Below are 16441 nucleotides of genomic sequence, written 5' to 3' on the forward strand. Positions count from 1 at the left end.
AAGCGACACAAAAAGTTTTAATTATTTTGAATGCAAACAAAATCTCGGTGGTCGAATTGAGTTGTCACTCTTGAATTTTAACACATTCTAAAACAATATAGCAGGTCCTGTCTCTCGTTTCACTTCCTCAAAAAAAATTTATCTCTTCTTAGTTACAGAAAAAAAAAAAAAAAAAAAAAATACTGATTAACTGATGTGATTTTTGGAATATGACATCTTTATTCCATGACGGGTGTGTACATCAAAGATTTTTTTTGTACTTTTATTTGTTAAATTAAGTCAAATTCTAAATATGAACCAAACATTCAAATTAAAAAAAAAAAAAATAATAATTAAAATGTCAAGCATTTTTATTGAACCTTTACAAATATTTTCAAAGCAACAACCACTGACCTTGACCTTTATTAATGTGCTGGAAAGCAAAGATTAAGATCACATGACCATGCAGTATTTTATTTAGATTCATTAGTTAAAAAAAAAGTTTGCTTTTTTTTTTTTTTTTAAATTCATTAAAAAAATTTTTTTTTAAACTTGGATTTTTTTTTTTTTTTTTGTAAATTTCTTCTTACTTTATTCAAAAAAGTTTTTCAATAACCTTTGCATAAATCAAAGTTCTAACCTCCCTTAATCCTCTGAGATGTTCCAACTCTAAATTGGAGATTACATGATGAAATAGGAGGTAGGGTTGGGGGGGGGGGTCATAAGAAGGGGCTAGAAGGGGAGAGGTGGAAGCATGACAGTAAGGGATGGTAGCAGAAGAAAGGATGAAAGTTCAGACTGTTTTACACAATATGCTGTTTTTTTTTTTTCTTTTTGTTAATCTTTTATTAAATTATTTTTTTTTTTTAACCAATTCGTATTATCTAGATTCTTTCAAACTACTGTTCTCATCTTGCATGCCATTTTCACAACGTTTCGATCGATATAACCTCCGACTTTCTTCAGGTGTATCTTGTCGGACCTAGGAATCTGCACACATTTTCGAACATTGCAAAAATAACAATCAAGATGAGGACAGTAGTCCAAAGAATCAAAATAACATAATCCTCATCTCAAAAAAATTCAGAAACATAAACAAATATTCATGCATTCGCAGACGCACACCCTGTGGTGGAGGGGAGGGGGGTCGGAGACAGGATAACGAGAAGGGAAGAGTTTTTAATTTTTGTTTCTTTTTTTCAAAGAAAATGTTGAGAGTATAATAATAATAATATCCAGTCAGAAGGGTGGTGAAGAGAGGTGGGGGTGGGTGGAGGTATGAGTACAAACCACCCGTTTGCTATCTTTACACCTCCCCACCCCTCGCTCTTCTCTCCGCCTTGTCCTCAGCGTTCTCATTCCCTCCCCCCCCCCATAGGGGAGGAAAAAAGAAAAGTAAAGAGAAGTATAAAAAAAAAGCAAAAAAAAACAAAATTTGTTTAAAGGATAATGCATTTCTTCTTGCGCCTTTCTCGGTAATGCTTCTTGCCATTATTTTGCCGACTCGCCTCCATCTTACGAGAACTGATTTCACGCATTAAATCGTAGAACACCTAAGAACAAAAAAAAAACAGAAAAAAAAAAAGCAAGGAAGGTCAATTGTAAGCATTGGTAAGGATTTTGTAGAAAATAAATAAGGAGAAGGAACAATAAAAGCTAAGAAGCGGGGGTGGGTGGGGCTACACAGCTCTGCACGTGCACAACTGTGTGTGTGTGTGCATGCGTGTGTGTAAACATTTTATAATCTGTAACAATCTGTATCCATCTAATCCCACTGTTCACTGAATATGCAATTTAGCCCATTTATCCAACCATCTCTTTTATGCTCCCATACTATATTATCCCCCCTCTATTCCTTATAGTTCCTAATGTATTGCAAGTTCTCAGCTAACTAAAATTCACCTACATAGTTTGCCCATCACACTCCTATGTATTAGATATTTTAATACCCTCCCAATCATCCCCCTACCTATATGTTGCATTGAAATACTTGCAGTCCCCCTTTTCTGATGAGAAGCATTAGGCTTTGAAATACCTAGGTATAAAGAGCATATAACACCTCTCCCAATTACTGTGTTTCCTTATTACATCAACAAATAAATCTATGTATACCAGTATATAACTTTGTCTTGTCTATAATTGCTATATATATATATATATATATATATATATATATATACACACACACACACACACACACACACACACACACACACACACAATCACGTTGACACACTGGTTCTCACCGGATCACCAAAGTTAAGCAACGTTGAGTCTGGCCAGTACCAGATGGGTGACCATTTGGGAAGGTTAGGTGCTGTATGTACCGCACAGAGTCATAGAAATTTCCAGGTTGGTATCTGGGGGGGTGCATTAATTCACAGAGAGAAATGCATTCCTAGTCTTCATTAAAACATGCATCTAGGAGAAGAAAACTCTGATGTAAAAACCTGTGGTAATCATCTGCACTGACAAAGGTTAGCAGTAATACCAAAAAGTGTGGTTGGTTCTACACAAAGCTTTCATCACTATAAACAAATCATGTTTGTGAATTTCCAAGCAACTTACTTGTTGTGGTGAAACCTCATATGTCAAAATCGATGGGAGAGTCCATCATATGTATATATATATATGTATTTATCCTTCCCACAATTGTAGCTTAAACACAGATAAGAGAGATTGCCAGCTGCCTGGAACAAAACTTCAGAGCTCTTCATAAAAGTGAACATTCTAGGAAGCTGATAATTAAAATTATGTAGGTTTTTATCCACTTCATTACCGTTACCGAAACTTACACAGTAAACACACTTATTTGTGGACTGGCATCTCATTATAGAGGACCGGGAAATGGCATCTTATTGACAGAAATAGGGTGAAAAAAAAATGATGTTTCATTGACAGAAATAGGGAGGGGGTAATGGCATCTTATTGACAAAAACGAGGGGGAAAAAAAATAATAATCAAGATGATTTATTATAAACAAAAATAGGAATAGAACGAAGTACAGAAGAAGGTGGAGGGTATAAGAAATAAAAAGTAGAAGGGGATACGAAGAGACAACAAAGAAAGATCCAACATTACAAAATGGTACACTTTCGTTTCTTTTTGCGTTCAGAAGAGGAAGTGCGTGCTGGTTGCGGTGGTGTGATCAGCTTATGCCGATTACACAAACGCAACAAACTATAAATCATCTGAAAACAAAAACAAAACTTGAGTGAAACAAATAGCATGCAGCCTTTTTTTTTTTTCAAGTCAAAATACCAGAATTATCTCCCTTTAATTGAATTTTTAGACTTAAAAAATATTCGATTCTTCTTCATTATTAGAGCAAAATTCGAAATATTGAATTTCAAGTAAAATCTACTTAATATCTACTTAATTGTCATGTCGTAGCAATGAACATATCCAAAAAATCACGAAAAACAATAAAGTAGATAATTATTGATGAAAATAGTTTCTGGAAACAATTGGTGAAACAATTTTAGTCTAAGAATTAAAAAAAAAAAAAAAATTACTTCCCTTTTGTTACGATTGAAACTTTCAGTGTTTTTTCTTTTTTTCGCAAAACTCAAGTTTTGCTAATTGTTTCCCCAAACTATTTCTTTTAATTAATTTTCTACCTTATCGTTTTTCGTCATTTTTGGATATGTTCATTACTGTGACATGACAATTAAGTAGATATGATTGGTTCTAATTATTCAATATTTCGATTTTCGTTATTATAACAAAGAACAAAATATTCTAAGTAAATAAATTTCGAAATAGATATATATATGTAGAAAATTTTTTTAAGAATTCCTTCATATTAAAAAACTTTGAATCTATTAATGAAACCAAAATATCATATTCCTAAAATCACGTAAATTGACAGAGTAGTTTTATTTTTAGGTAAGAAAATCAAATTCAATAAATAAGTAATAAGGGACCATCTTATATCGTCAGCTTCAAGAAACATGCGGAGAGAACTCAATAATAATTTAAACTTGTGAAATCAGCCTTGTAATGCTTCCGATTTCCGATTATACGCTTTAAATTGTTTAACAGTGACTTTCTTTATGAAAATAAAACTACTTGACAAATTTAGGTGATTTTTGGAATATGATATTTTGTTCCATCATGGGTTAAAAAACTTTCTGTATTTTTTTTTTATACATAGCCTTGATTTAATTTTATTTACAAGTAATAATATCTAGGACCATGTCACACTTTGTCACTTGATAAAGATGTAAAGATGAACTTAACGTACTTGGAATTTGTAAAGCTTTATTTCCACACTGGCAGCAGAATGTAGTTTGAGTGCTAATCAAATTCTTATGGTGTTTTTTCATGTATACACCCAAAATATCATCGAAAAATCTATTTCTTAAAAAGTATTTTTGCAAGAGAGGTTTAAATTCTACATTGATTTAACGGTTAAAAAGACCACACAAGTGTGAAATTATCTTTAATGAATGTTATTTTTAAAAAAATAAAATTGAATTTTTTTTTCTTTCAAAATTTCAAATAAAATATTCATCTTCAGGAAATTGGACCGTTTTTTTGTTTTTGTTTTTTTTTGTTGTTGTTTTTTTTTCAGTTTCACACTCGTCTGGTTTTTCTAACCGTTAAATCTTAGATTGTTAAAGAGCGTTTCAAATGGCAAATTTTGTTTTTACTACATTGACCATTTAAATCTACACAATGCACAAAAAAAAAAAAAAAAAGATTTGTTTTATTTCTAATTATCCTTGCGATCAGTTTCTTTCTGTTTATTTTTTTTTTATATTTTCATATTTTTCTCTCAATTTTATTTTCTCATTTCTATTATTCATTCTCAAATCTTTCAATACAACAATAAAACAGATAGGTTCGCAATGTCTCTTCTGTGAGAGAGAGGTGGCTTCTAGAATAGACTGCTGGCGCCCTCTTGGCTTCTAGAATAGATTGCTGGCGCCCCCTACCTCATGAACACATGAAAGCTTTTTTTTTTTTGAAGTGAAAACAACAATATTATGAACAAAATATGTATTTAAAAACAATGATACAGTACATACGCTCGACTTAGTTTGTAAACATTTTATTTGATCTTGACAATAACCCCTAATAATCACATCAAACATTTTAATTCAAATTGAAAATAAAAACAAAATTTGTTTTTCCAAAAAAATAATTAAATTAATCATCTTTTTATTTTCAAAATTACCCTTATGCAACTTTTTGAATTTAAAAACTATATTTGTTTTTTGTCTATTTTCTATGTATAAATATCTATAATAGAAATCTCACCTGTCTGTTTAAATGTATGTATGCATGTCTGCCTAAAACTTTCAACAGCGGCAACGGATTTTCACGATATCAGTATCATTTTGAAGCGCGACCCTTCAGACGACATATCGAAAAATTGGCTAAAAACATTAATTCCTTTCCCCTCAACTGAGTACTTTTCTACAGAGGGGGAGGGGTCACCTTTTTCGCCAATATTTTTTAAAGTCATCCCCTCTTTTCGATTGTCAAGCCTCAATTTAAACCTAGGTTACTTCCAGTTTGGCGATGGGTGCAATAGCAAAGACGTCACGTTTTTGTTTTTTTTCACTTTCTTTTCCGCCTTCGCATTACGGGTTCAAGCCTGCCTGCCTACTACCACTTTTTTTTTTTTTTTTTTTTTTTTGCTTAACACACACCTGCAAATACCCAGGTAACGCCAGGCATCCAGGCTAGTATATATATATATATATATATATATATATATATATATATATATGTGTGTGTGTGTTTGTGTGTGTGTGTATTTTTTAATTACTGACTCCCCAACTACTCCTTTGTGTTATTGCCCGACCCCATATAAAAGCATCGCCCTGGAGGGCTGGGGGCACTTTGGGAAAGATTTTAAACTGTTAGATATTTTGAAGTCCTGATAATGTTAATTATTCATTTAAATATTTAAGAGGTTAATGTAGTTTGCTTGAAGCATTATTTAGTGTGTATATAAAGGAAATTAAGTTTATGAGACACAATACAATGCAGATAACATATAACAGATAGACACAAACATTAATGTGCTTTAGACTGAAGTAAATTAATGTTTTAATCTATCCGTTAAACTTAAATATTGATTTTTTGATAGGTGTGCCACGAAAATTCAAAGACTCAATAGTCTACCACCATGTACAAAAAGGCTTGAGAACCATTGATCTACATATTAGTACTTATACGGCATAATTATGTTGACAATTTAAGCAACAATGAGCCTGGTAAGTACTAGATGGGTGACCATCTGGGAATATCATGCACTGTGGAAGTCATATCGACACCAACAAAATAAATAAATTAACACATAAACATGTTTTTAGTTTTACACACAGACAAGAGAGACGTCTGCTTTTATTTACATTTTGACACAGAAAGAAAACAGGTCAACTCACTCGTTTATATACAGATCATCTAAAAAGTCATCACAAACTCATACACGGACAAACGGAAGCAACTCTTCACACGCTCCAAGGGACATAACTAACCAATCGCTAATTTTAATAAAACCTAATGTCATTATCTCCTTAAAGGGTGGCTCCACACTCCCCAAAGCCCGCAAGCTGGGGCCTCACCACTGGATATAGTTTAAGGTCATATCCAGGACCGGACAGTATAGAAGACGTACTCGCTACCAAAAAGAAGAGCTAGCAGCAGACTGAAGTTGCTAGCACAGTAGCCTTAACAAAGAAAAGGCAGAAATAGAGACAAAAATAAAGACACAGGTCTGAACAAAAACATTACCAAAGGCAACAACCTTGGTAACTACCCATGGACTACTTGTGGAGAAACTTTCCACACTGAGCATGGAATGCTACAACGCTGAGACCCTGACTAGTCATCTTTTTTTTTTTTAATTTACTTCACTCAAAGTTCTCAGAAATCAAGGGGGCTCCCCCTTCCTGGGGGGGGGGGCTAACACTTGATCTCTATATGAGATTCATAGATATTCGAATGTTCCATTCAGTTAGTAAAGAAATTGAGAACATAATCTTCCTCTCTCCAATTAACCATTTTCATAAGTTGTAGTATATCTTTCATTTTGGTCTCTTGGTTTTACGGGATTCCAAAACAAGAATTCATCTACTCTGGTGGAGTATCCAGCTTCGTGTTATCACTTAAGGCAACATCACTTGGAGAAGGTAAACCATTCCTCGTAAAAGCTAACGTGTGGTCACCGTTCGCCAAACTTTCACGAGAAACACCCGTCTAGCAGAAAACACTATCAACAATTTCCCCCACTCTTTATCTGTGCCTAAACCTAAACGTAAATTCCATAAGCAAAGCTTCTTTCTTAGAACTACACGCCTGTGGAATTCTCTTCCGTTTTCCTGCTTTCCAGCTGACTACAATATGGTTGTCTTCAAGTCTAACATAAACAAGTTTTTGATGAGCCGTTTCATATAAGTTAGCAAATTTACAGCATTTCCATTACTAACAATTACTATATTGTTCAATTTCTACTGTGCACTCTTAAACCCTTATCCTCGAGTGTCCTCTTGTCCTTGATAAGTGGCGATGCCTATGTAAAAAAAAAAAAAAAAGTTAGCTATAGTGAAGAGATCTTATTTGAGCAGCAAATACTATGTGATTTTGAATATTTGGTCAGGGTTTACTTCTATGGAAAGGTATCCTCATGCCAGGTTTTTCTGACAAACCCCTGTATAGAGAGACCTTAGACACTCGAGGATAGTGTCTAGTAGGCATTCAAGTTCTCTAGGAAGGACTGTGTGATGATAATCAGGATATATATATATATATATGTGTGTGTGTGTGTGTGTGTATGTGACTGAGGACCATTTGTGAACTTAGTATTCCCATGAAATTTCCTCTGGGAGGAAGCCGGTTCAATCCACTTAGAATGAATGCCACTGGTATAATGGCATTATATTAATACTTATATCACAACCCATGTTTTACTTATGTTTCGTTAATGGTAACAATTGTCAACGCTTACCTTATCTACATTCGCCCTTGTTTTTGCTGATGTTTCTACATAGGAGACGTTCCATTGTCGTGCACGTTGGCTTGCTTCCTCTGCGTTGACATGTCGTTTGTCCTCTAAATCCGCTTTGTTCCCCACCAACAAGAATGGAATGTTGTCGTCATTCTTCACGCGAAGAATTTGTTCTCTGAACACAATTCGAAAAATTTTCAGAATAAAAAGAAAATTTAATATTAATATTAAACATTTCTAAAAGTCTGAAAGAAGTTTTCTTAAACTTTTTTTTAAATAATGGAAAAAAAAGCTTTGTCTTTTAAATAATGAAAAAAACAAGCTTTGTTTTTTAAATAATGAAAAAGCTTTGTTTTTGAAATAAGGAAAAAAAGCTTTGTTTAAATAAGAAAAAAAATGTTTTTTTTTAAATAATGAAAAAAAATCTGTTTTTAAATAAGGAAAAAAATCTATTTTTAAATAATGAAAAAAATCTGCTTTTTTTAAATTAATTGAGAACCTCTATTCTAGATGGACTTTGTTATTCATTTAGCATTTTTGTTTTTGCTTTGTTTTTTTTATAACAAAGATGGATTTTTATAATATTGAATTTTTTTTAAGGATTTAATTTTTGTTAATACTCTTAAGTATACTGAAGTACTTTTATAACAAAAAAAAAACAGACTTGTCTTTATGTTTTAAAGTGTTTCTTAAATTTTACTTTTAGAAGTATCGACTATAATAAAATAAAAATAACTAAGAAATATTTCACTTTAAAAAAAATACTGCATAAATAAAATGCCAAATTATTTCTAAAATAAAATATATTTAAAAGAAGTATTTATAAATAAAATGCCAAATTATTTCTAAAATAAAATATATTTAAAAGAAGTATTTATAAATAAAATGCCAAATTATTTCTAAAATAAAATATATTTAAAAGAAGTATTTATAAATAAAATGCTTAACACTAAATATAAATTTTAAAAATTGTTAAAAATAACAAAAAAAAAAAACAAAGAAATAAAAAAAAGAGAAAATGATGATCTTGCTAAATTGAAGAGCTACATAACTTTAGAAGGAAATTTCTTTTTTTCCACCATTGTTTAGCTTGTCTTTTCCATATGGGATGTACGAGGTGCCCTCAATAAGTTCCCAGACTTTCTTTGTACAAGCATTTAAAATTGTCGTAGACTCTTAAAAATTCAGTATGTTATTGTCATACATCTTATGAGATGGCTGACCAATTTGTATGGTTTCAGGTTCAAATGAACACCTGCAGCAGGTACTGGAATACAACCTACAAAAACCTGATTGTCACAGCCGATGAATTTCAAAAATGCAATATGGACGTGAGGACACTTTTAAAAAAAAAAAAAAATGATATGCAATAAAATTCCGTGGTTGTCTTTAAGTCTAATGTAAACAAATTCTTGATGAGCCGAGGTAATCCAATTTACAAAATTTTCACTACTAATGATGACTACTGTACACTCACTAACCCTTATCCTTGAGTGGCCTCCGGACCTTGATAAGTGGGGATTCCTTTGTAAAAAAAAAAAAAAAAAAAAAAAAAAAAAAAGATAAAGGAAAGTGAAGAACAGACCAAAATGAGAAAGTCGTTCAATTCAAACCATGCAGTCTGTACTCTCGATATCAAACTTAAATCATACTTTCACCAATACAGATCCTATTGTCAAGACATCAAAACGTGTTTACAACTTCTTCAGACCGTCCACAGAGAACTCTGTGCAAGATGTGCCTTAAATTGGACAAGCAATTCAAGAACATTTTTCGGTTGCTAATAGGGTTAAAAGATTACGAATTATATTCCCAAAGCTCATTGCATTTCTGAATCCAAATGACAACCTACGCAGACTGCAGAGTTGTTTCAGACACCAGATCAGAAAAAACCCACAAGGAAATCTGCCAGAATCTTTTAAAGAGATGGTGCATCTATCACTAGTCTCTCACTCTTAAGCAGGGTTACCAAAACACACAAAAAAACAAGTCTCAAATCTTATAAGTCCTGCACTGTCAACCGTCTATCCCATCAGTTTCATCCCTGTGCCACTTTTACAAGCACTTTGATGGAATGTGCTTTGATAAACTCATAGCACTTGTGCCTCCTTGATATACATATATATGACTAACTTGAGAAGCAGCAAAATTCCACCCCTTCACTGTTGAGGCCCCTTTTTATGCTAATAGTTTCTTCTCTTGGATCACTAGACTTCGGAATTCTCTCCCTGTTTCCTGCTTCCATGATTGTATTAATGTAATGTAAACAGACAGCCCCACCCACCGAAGTCTTCATTAGACGCAATCCCAAATAGTAATCTTATGTTCCAAGTGGCAATATGCAAATTTGGGCGCAAAAGAATTATATATATATATATATATATATATATATATAAAATTTTAAATTAAAATTTTTATATATATATATATATATATATATATACTCGGGTTTTTTTATATTCAAAAGTAATGGACTAATGAATTCAACGAGGTTGTTAGATAGTGCTCAATAAAAAGAGCTGATAATACTTGTTTATTGTTATATAAACATGCTCACATCCCGCTGCTACAAATAGCCACTTGTTTCAATCAAACAACAGACATCATCAGGCAGCGACTTGACTATTCAAAAGTTCAATGAATAACCTATAAAGATTATTCATTGAACTTTTGAATAGTCAAGTCGCTGCCTGATGATATCTGTTGTTTGATTGAAACAAGTGGCTATTTGTAGCAGCGGGATGTGAGCATGTTTATATAACAATAAACAAGTATGTATATATATATATATGTATATATATATGAAAAATTTTTAATTTAAAATTTAAAAATAAAAAAAAAATTACAAAAAATTGCAGGTTAGGGCCACTGAGCGTAACCTTAGTGTTCTTCATCATGTCAACCCGAAGACCCTTTAACCTCATGATGGTTCTTCACAAGCCAAAGTTGTCACACAGTTGTCCCCCAAATTCAGTAATGATTATAAAGTCATCGGCATACACAAGTTTCCCCGCCCACCCCCGACGCATCCTATACAGAATTCCCTGAATAATGTTTCAAACACAATAATAAACAGCAGGAAACTCAATACAAAACCCTGATAAACATCAAACTGTTACCTCAAACTGATCACAAAAGTTGTTGACATGGATCCTAATACTTGCGTTGCTGTACATAGATTGGACAAAACTCAATCTACTTAACATTTCCGAAGTTTTAAGATAAGGATTGATTATTCGTATATTTCGATTTTCAGACTACTGTTCTTATCTTAAGTGTTATTTTCACTATTTTTTTTTTTTTTTAACAAAGGAGTCACTACTTATCAAGGCCCAGAGGCCACTCAAGGATAAGGGTTACAGAGTGTACAGTAGTCAATGGGACAATATCAGTAATTTAGTTTCGATTCATTTAACCTCTGACCTTTAGGCATATCTTTCTGTCACTCTTTAACCCTTACTCTCGAGTGGCCTCTGAGCCTTGATAAGTGGTGATGCCTATGTAAAAAAAAAAAAACAAAAAAAAAGACTTTGGAATCTGTCTATCAAATGGAATCCTTTATTTAATCCCTGAGGGTAACATAGTCATGGCTGATGGAACAAGAACGTGTAAAAGTCCTAAGCAATTTGCAATCTTCTACAGATTAAAGGTTTCAATCCTCAGTGCAGACAAAACCCAAAATACAAGTGTGAATTGCTTAGGATTTCTAACCAACCTTGGCTCACAGGAGAGCATGCTACTCCCAAATGATTAAATAAAGGGTTCTGTTTGAGATTCCATGCAGATTCCCCAGTTCAACAGAAAGAGACATATGAAGATATAGGTTACGTCAACTGAAATGTTGAGAACAGTAGTCCGAAGAATCCAAATAATCCAACTCCTAAACATTCAGCATTTTCATGTATCAAAGCATAGCTCAAAGAATAGCCGAACGCCTTTTCCAGACAAATGCAAAGTATAACTTGTTAAGACTGGATCAGAATGAAAATAAGTATAACTTGTTAAGACTGGATCAGAATGAAAATAAGTATAACTTGTTAAGACTGGATCAGAATGAAAATAAGTATAACTTGTTAAGACTGGATCAGAATGAAAATAAGTATAACTTGTTAAGACTGGATCAGAATGAAAATAAGTATAACTTGTTAAGACTGGATCAGAATGAAAATAAGTATAACTTGTTAAGACTGGATCAGAATGAAAATAAGTATAACTTGTTAAGACTGGATCAGAATGAAAATAAGTATAACTTGTTAAGACTGGATCAGAATGAAAATAAGTATAACTTGTTAAGACTGGATCAGAATGAAAATAAGTATAACTTGTTAAGACTGGATCAGAATGAAAATAAGTATAACTTGTTAAGACTGGATCAGAATGAAAATAAGTATAACTTGTTAAGACTGGATCAGAATGAAAATAAAACCCGTTTAAAAGATTTTCTTTAAAAAAGGACAAAATAATGAAAAAATAAATAAATACAAAAATAAAAAACTTTCAAAAATTAATTTTTTTTTGACAAATTGAATTAAAAAAAAAGAAAAGTAAATTAAAGAGTGTTTGGTAAAATGCTAAACATTTTTCTAACATGTGCAATAAAAATATTTTTTTAATCCTTCTTTCAGTATTTTACTTTAAATTATCAATGTTTGTCAATATTTTTTTTTGATAAAAATGTTTTAAATTTTAAGCATTTTTTTTTTCAGGGCTTTGTAAATCAGTTGCATTCATTTGAAAGTTACTAAGCGAATTTATGCAATTTTTTTTTTTTAACACATGAGTAAAATAAATTTATATCATATTTTGGTGCTATTATAATAATATTATATAATATTATTATAATTAAATAAATATTTATCATTAGTACCAGTAATGGAAAATTGTTAAAATTAAAAGAATCGTTTTTGGAATCGAAAATTAGACCTTATTTTTTTCTGATTCCAATACCCTAAAAAGTTACTATTTTTTTTATTTTTTTTTAATTATTTATTCCCCCATTCTGATTAATTGTACCATCACTAAATATTACATTAACGAAAAAATGTTTGTATATTTTTCTAAAAAATAGATTGCAAATGTGGTGGACAAGGGAAAACAGAATGTAGAGGAAAGGGGAGGACAGAAAATATGGCCTCATTTACCTAAATTCGGCTGTTGCTTGGAAAGATTCCTGTTCTGTAATAGAAAAAACGCAGAGGAAACCTTCGCCGCTTCGGAAGTAATTGTCACGGATTGCTGCATAGTCTTCTTGTCCGGCTGTATCCAGAATATCAATCTGGACATCATCTCCATCCAACACGACTTTCTTCCGGTACGAGTCTGCCTTTGTGGGTTCGTAATCCTCGACAAACTGAAAGAACAAAATTGAAATAATGAACAACGTGCATTTATTAGATATATCCTCGCAGTTTAATAGAGTTATCTCCCTTAGTACTTTATTTTTTAAATATGGACGTCATATTTGTTTCATTCAACAATGACAAAAATTTGAAAATCCTCCACTTTGTAATGTGTATATAAATAAATACATGTGCATCCATCAAGTCATGTAATAGTTAGAAAGTAAGAAATGTGCATTTTTCTAGTACTCAGATGAAACCATTTCATGCATTGAGGAGAATAGCAAGTCAGGCAATCATTTCAGATGTACTCTGTCAATGCAATGAATTCAGAAAGAAATCCTCCACTCTATGATAAAATATCAATGGGAAACGCTTTTTCTTGAAGTCATCAGAAATAATTTATATATATATATTTTACATAGGCATCACCACATCAAGAACAAGAGGCCACTCGAGGATAAAGGTTAAAGAGTGTATAGTAGAAATTGGACAATATAATAATCGTTAGTAATGGAAATTCTGTAAATTTGTTAGCTTATATGGAACGGTTCATCAAAAACTTGTTTACGTTAGACTTGAAGACAACCATATTGTAGTCAGCTGGAAAGCAGGAAAACAGAAGACAATTCCATAGGCATGCAGTTCTAAGAAAGAAGCTTTGCTCATGGAATCTACGTTTGGATTTAGGCACAGATAAAGAGTGGGGAAAATTTTTGATAGTGTTTTCTGCTAGAAGGGTGTTTCTTGTGAAAGTTTGGTGATGGGGACCAGTGATTGGAGCTCAGCCGAGCACTTGCCATGAAAATAACGATAAAGCAGAGACAAATTCGCAACATTTCTTCTGTGAGAAAGAGCTTGCAGGGAAGAGAAAAGGACATCCCTTACAAGGCTACGAAGTCTATTTTGAACTCTATCAAGGCAGGATAAGTACTTTCTAGCAGCTCCTGCCCAAATGTGTCAACAGTACTCCATCCTTGGACGTACCTGGTTCTTATATAGATAGAGAATTGCATCAGCAGTGAGGTATCTATTAGATCGATAGAACGATCCTACTATTTTTCCAGCGACCTTGGCAACAGATTTAATGTATAAATATATTTTATGTATAAAAAATACAATTACCAATGTACTTCTGATTTTACATGAAGATTTTTTTTTAAGCTTTTTTTATTACATTTTCACCCCAAACAAGGCACATTGCCACTTTGGTGTAGGGGGCTACTATCAGGGGCAACAACTACTGGGGTACTATGTAGGGATTTGGGCAGCAAGGTGTTGGTTCACGTTACACTTGAGCTTCTGCACGTCAGTACTGTTGGGGAAGCAGGGACCTGGAATGGAATTCCAGAGTCTAGCGGTTCTGGGGAAGAAACTATTGGAGTAAAAAGATCTTTTACATCTAGGGATCTCTACAGTGTGGGGGCGGGATTTAGCAGCCTGTCGGGTTTGTCGAGGGTGACGTCGTGGGGGCACAAGTGATTGCAGTTCGTCAGAGCATTCACCACTAAAATACTTGTAGAAAAGGCAGAGGGATGCAACATTTCGTCAATGGGACAGAGGCTGAAGCTTAGATGCCAGTTCAGGGCCTATCAGGTTTGCGACTCTCTTTTGAACCTTGTCAAGGAGCGAGAGACTAGTAGCAGATGCACCAGCCCAGATGTGGCAGCAATACTCCATACATGGGCGAATGGTGGCCTTATAGAGGTACAGGATACTTTCGGGTGTTAGTAGTTTTCTAGCACGGTAGAGAGAGCCCACCTTTCTTGCAGCGGCCCTGGCAATGCCTTCAATGTAATTGTTCCAACTCATGTTTATCCGCACCATTTTATTGCACGGCTATGCAACCTGGCCGATGAGAGCAAGCGACCAACGAAAACTTGAGATAGTCAATCACTACTGTCTACGTTGCATTCTTTGTGTTTGTCGGCAGCACCTCATCTTGATTACCGTTATTTGTTCTCAATGCAAAATATCCTCTCTGCAGCAAAATCTACTCTCGAAACATCTTCACTTGTTTGGTCACGTTCTTTGTCATCATCCAAATGATTTCATCCACTAAATCATTAAATTAATCCCTTCTCAGGGTTGGAAAAGACGATGTGGGGATCAGCTGCAAACCTGGTTTAGAATATTGAACCATGATAACCAAGATGATCCTGGGCCCTCGCCTCTATGGGGTTTGGCGCTTTAATCATGATTGGCTAACACTTATAACTGTTACTGAAGCAGACTGTCATGTCTGGTCAGCATTTGTTTAGAATGTTGCAAATTCTCTTATAACTAGGCCAACCGCTCCAGGAAGAACACTGAAACAAATATTAGTAAGTTTGTTTTGTATTTATATATATATATATATATATATATATATATATATTTATGGAAAGTAAATAAAAACACTGGGGAAGCATAATTTTCACACTCATATTCTTATATAGCAGGGTTGAGTGTAGTGTTTACTCTAGTTGTATGTATATGTGTGGGTGTTTCACATATAACTGTTCACATTGTAACAAACAAACATACGTGGGACAGTCATTTACAACAATTAATAACCATCTTTGTCTGCTTTGTCCAGACAAAGGAACCACATACCTTTTTCATACGAACAAATAGGTCTCTTACTCCTCTGATCTGTTTCTTGCAGTTCTGAAACTAATGTCCCCCTTCGAAGGAATGCCAAATACCAAGTTCACTGTATATGAACTTTATTCTCGACTTCCCATCGGAGCTGGAAGGTGTTGTAGGTTCTATATCATGCTATGGTCGCGTTTCTCCCAACTACCAAACACGGAGATGATATATTCCATGATAGCTTGTCCAACTTTGCCACTGACTAAGTTCACTCCAAAACTCTCGCGCATTTCTAAACTATCTTATTACGTCATTAATGTAACGAAAGAAGCAAAGCATCTGATCCATTTTTGTCACAGATTTTGTTTATTCATCCAACATTAGCATTCCACATACATTTTTGCCAGAAATATTTTATCCGTAAAATACCCAATCCATCATGATGCACATCTTCTAACATTCTATTTTCTAAACATTAACAATGATAATCATAATATTTCAGGTTACTTGGCATCCCCCGGTAGTGCTTTATATAACAGTATTTTTAAAAATAAATAAATAAAGTATTAACTTGTGGTGAAATTTC

At 33.3% G+C, this 16441-nt stretch overlaps 1 protein-coding gene across 2 annotated transcripts in view; it reads right to left on the minus strand.

Annotated features, from left to right (window-relative positions):
• Window positions 1-332: 332 nt before the first annotated feature.
• Window positions 333-16441, minus strand: part of LOC145263834 (ras-related protein Ral-A-like) — a 206404-nt gene continuing 190295 nt past the window's right edge. For both annotated transcript variants that reach the window (XM_080120900.1, XM_080120901.1), the window contains exons 3-5: window positions 13084-13292; window positions 7943-8117; window positions 333-1532 (exon numbers count right to left, since the gene is read on the minus strand). In XM_080120900.1, the coding sequence (XP_079977026.1) occupies window positions 1419-1532; window positions 7943-8117; window positions 13084-13292 (498 nt within the window). In that variant the 3' untranslated portion in view covers window positions 333-1418. The remainder of the gene's footprint in view (window positions 1533-7942; window positions 8118-13083; window positions 13293-16441) is intronic.

The sequence above is a fragment of the Euprymna scolopes genome, chromosome 39 (assembly GCF_053919585.1).
Source record: "Euprymna scolopes isolate OS-2025 chromosome 39, ASM5391958v1, whole genome shotgun sequence".
Lineage (NCBI taxonomy): Eukaryota > Metazoa > Mollusca > Cephalopoda > Sepiida > Sepiolidae > Euprymna > Euprymna scolopes.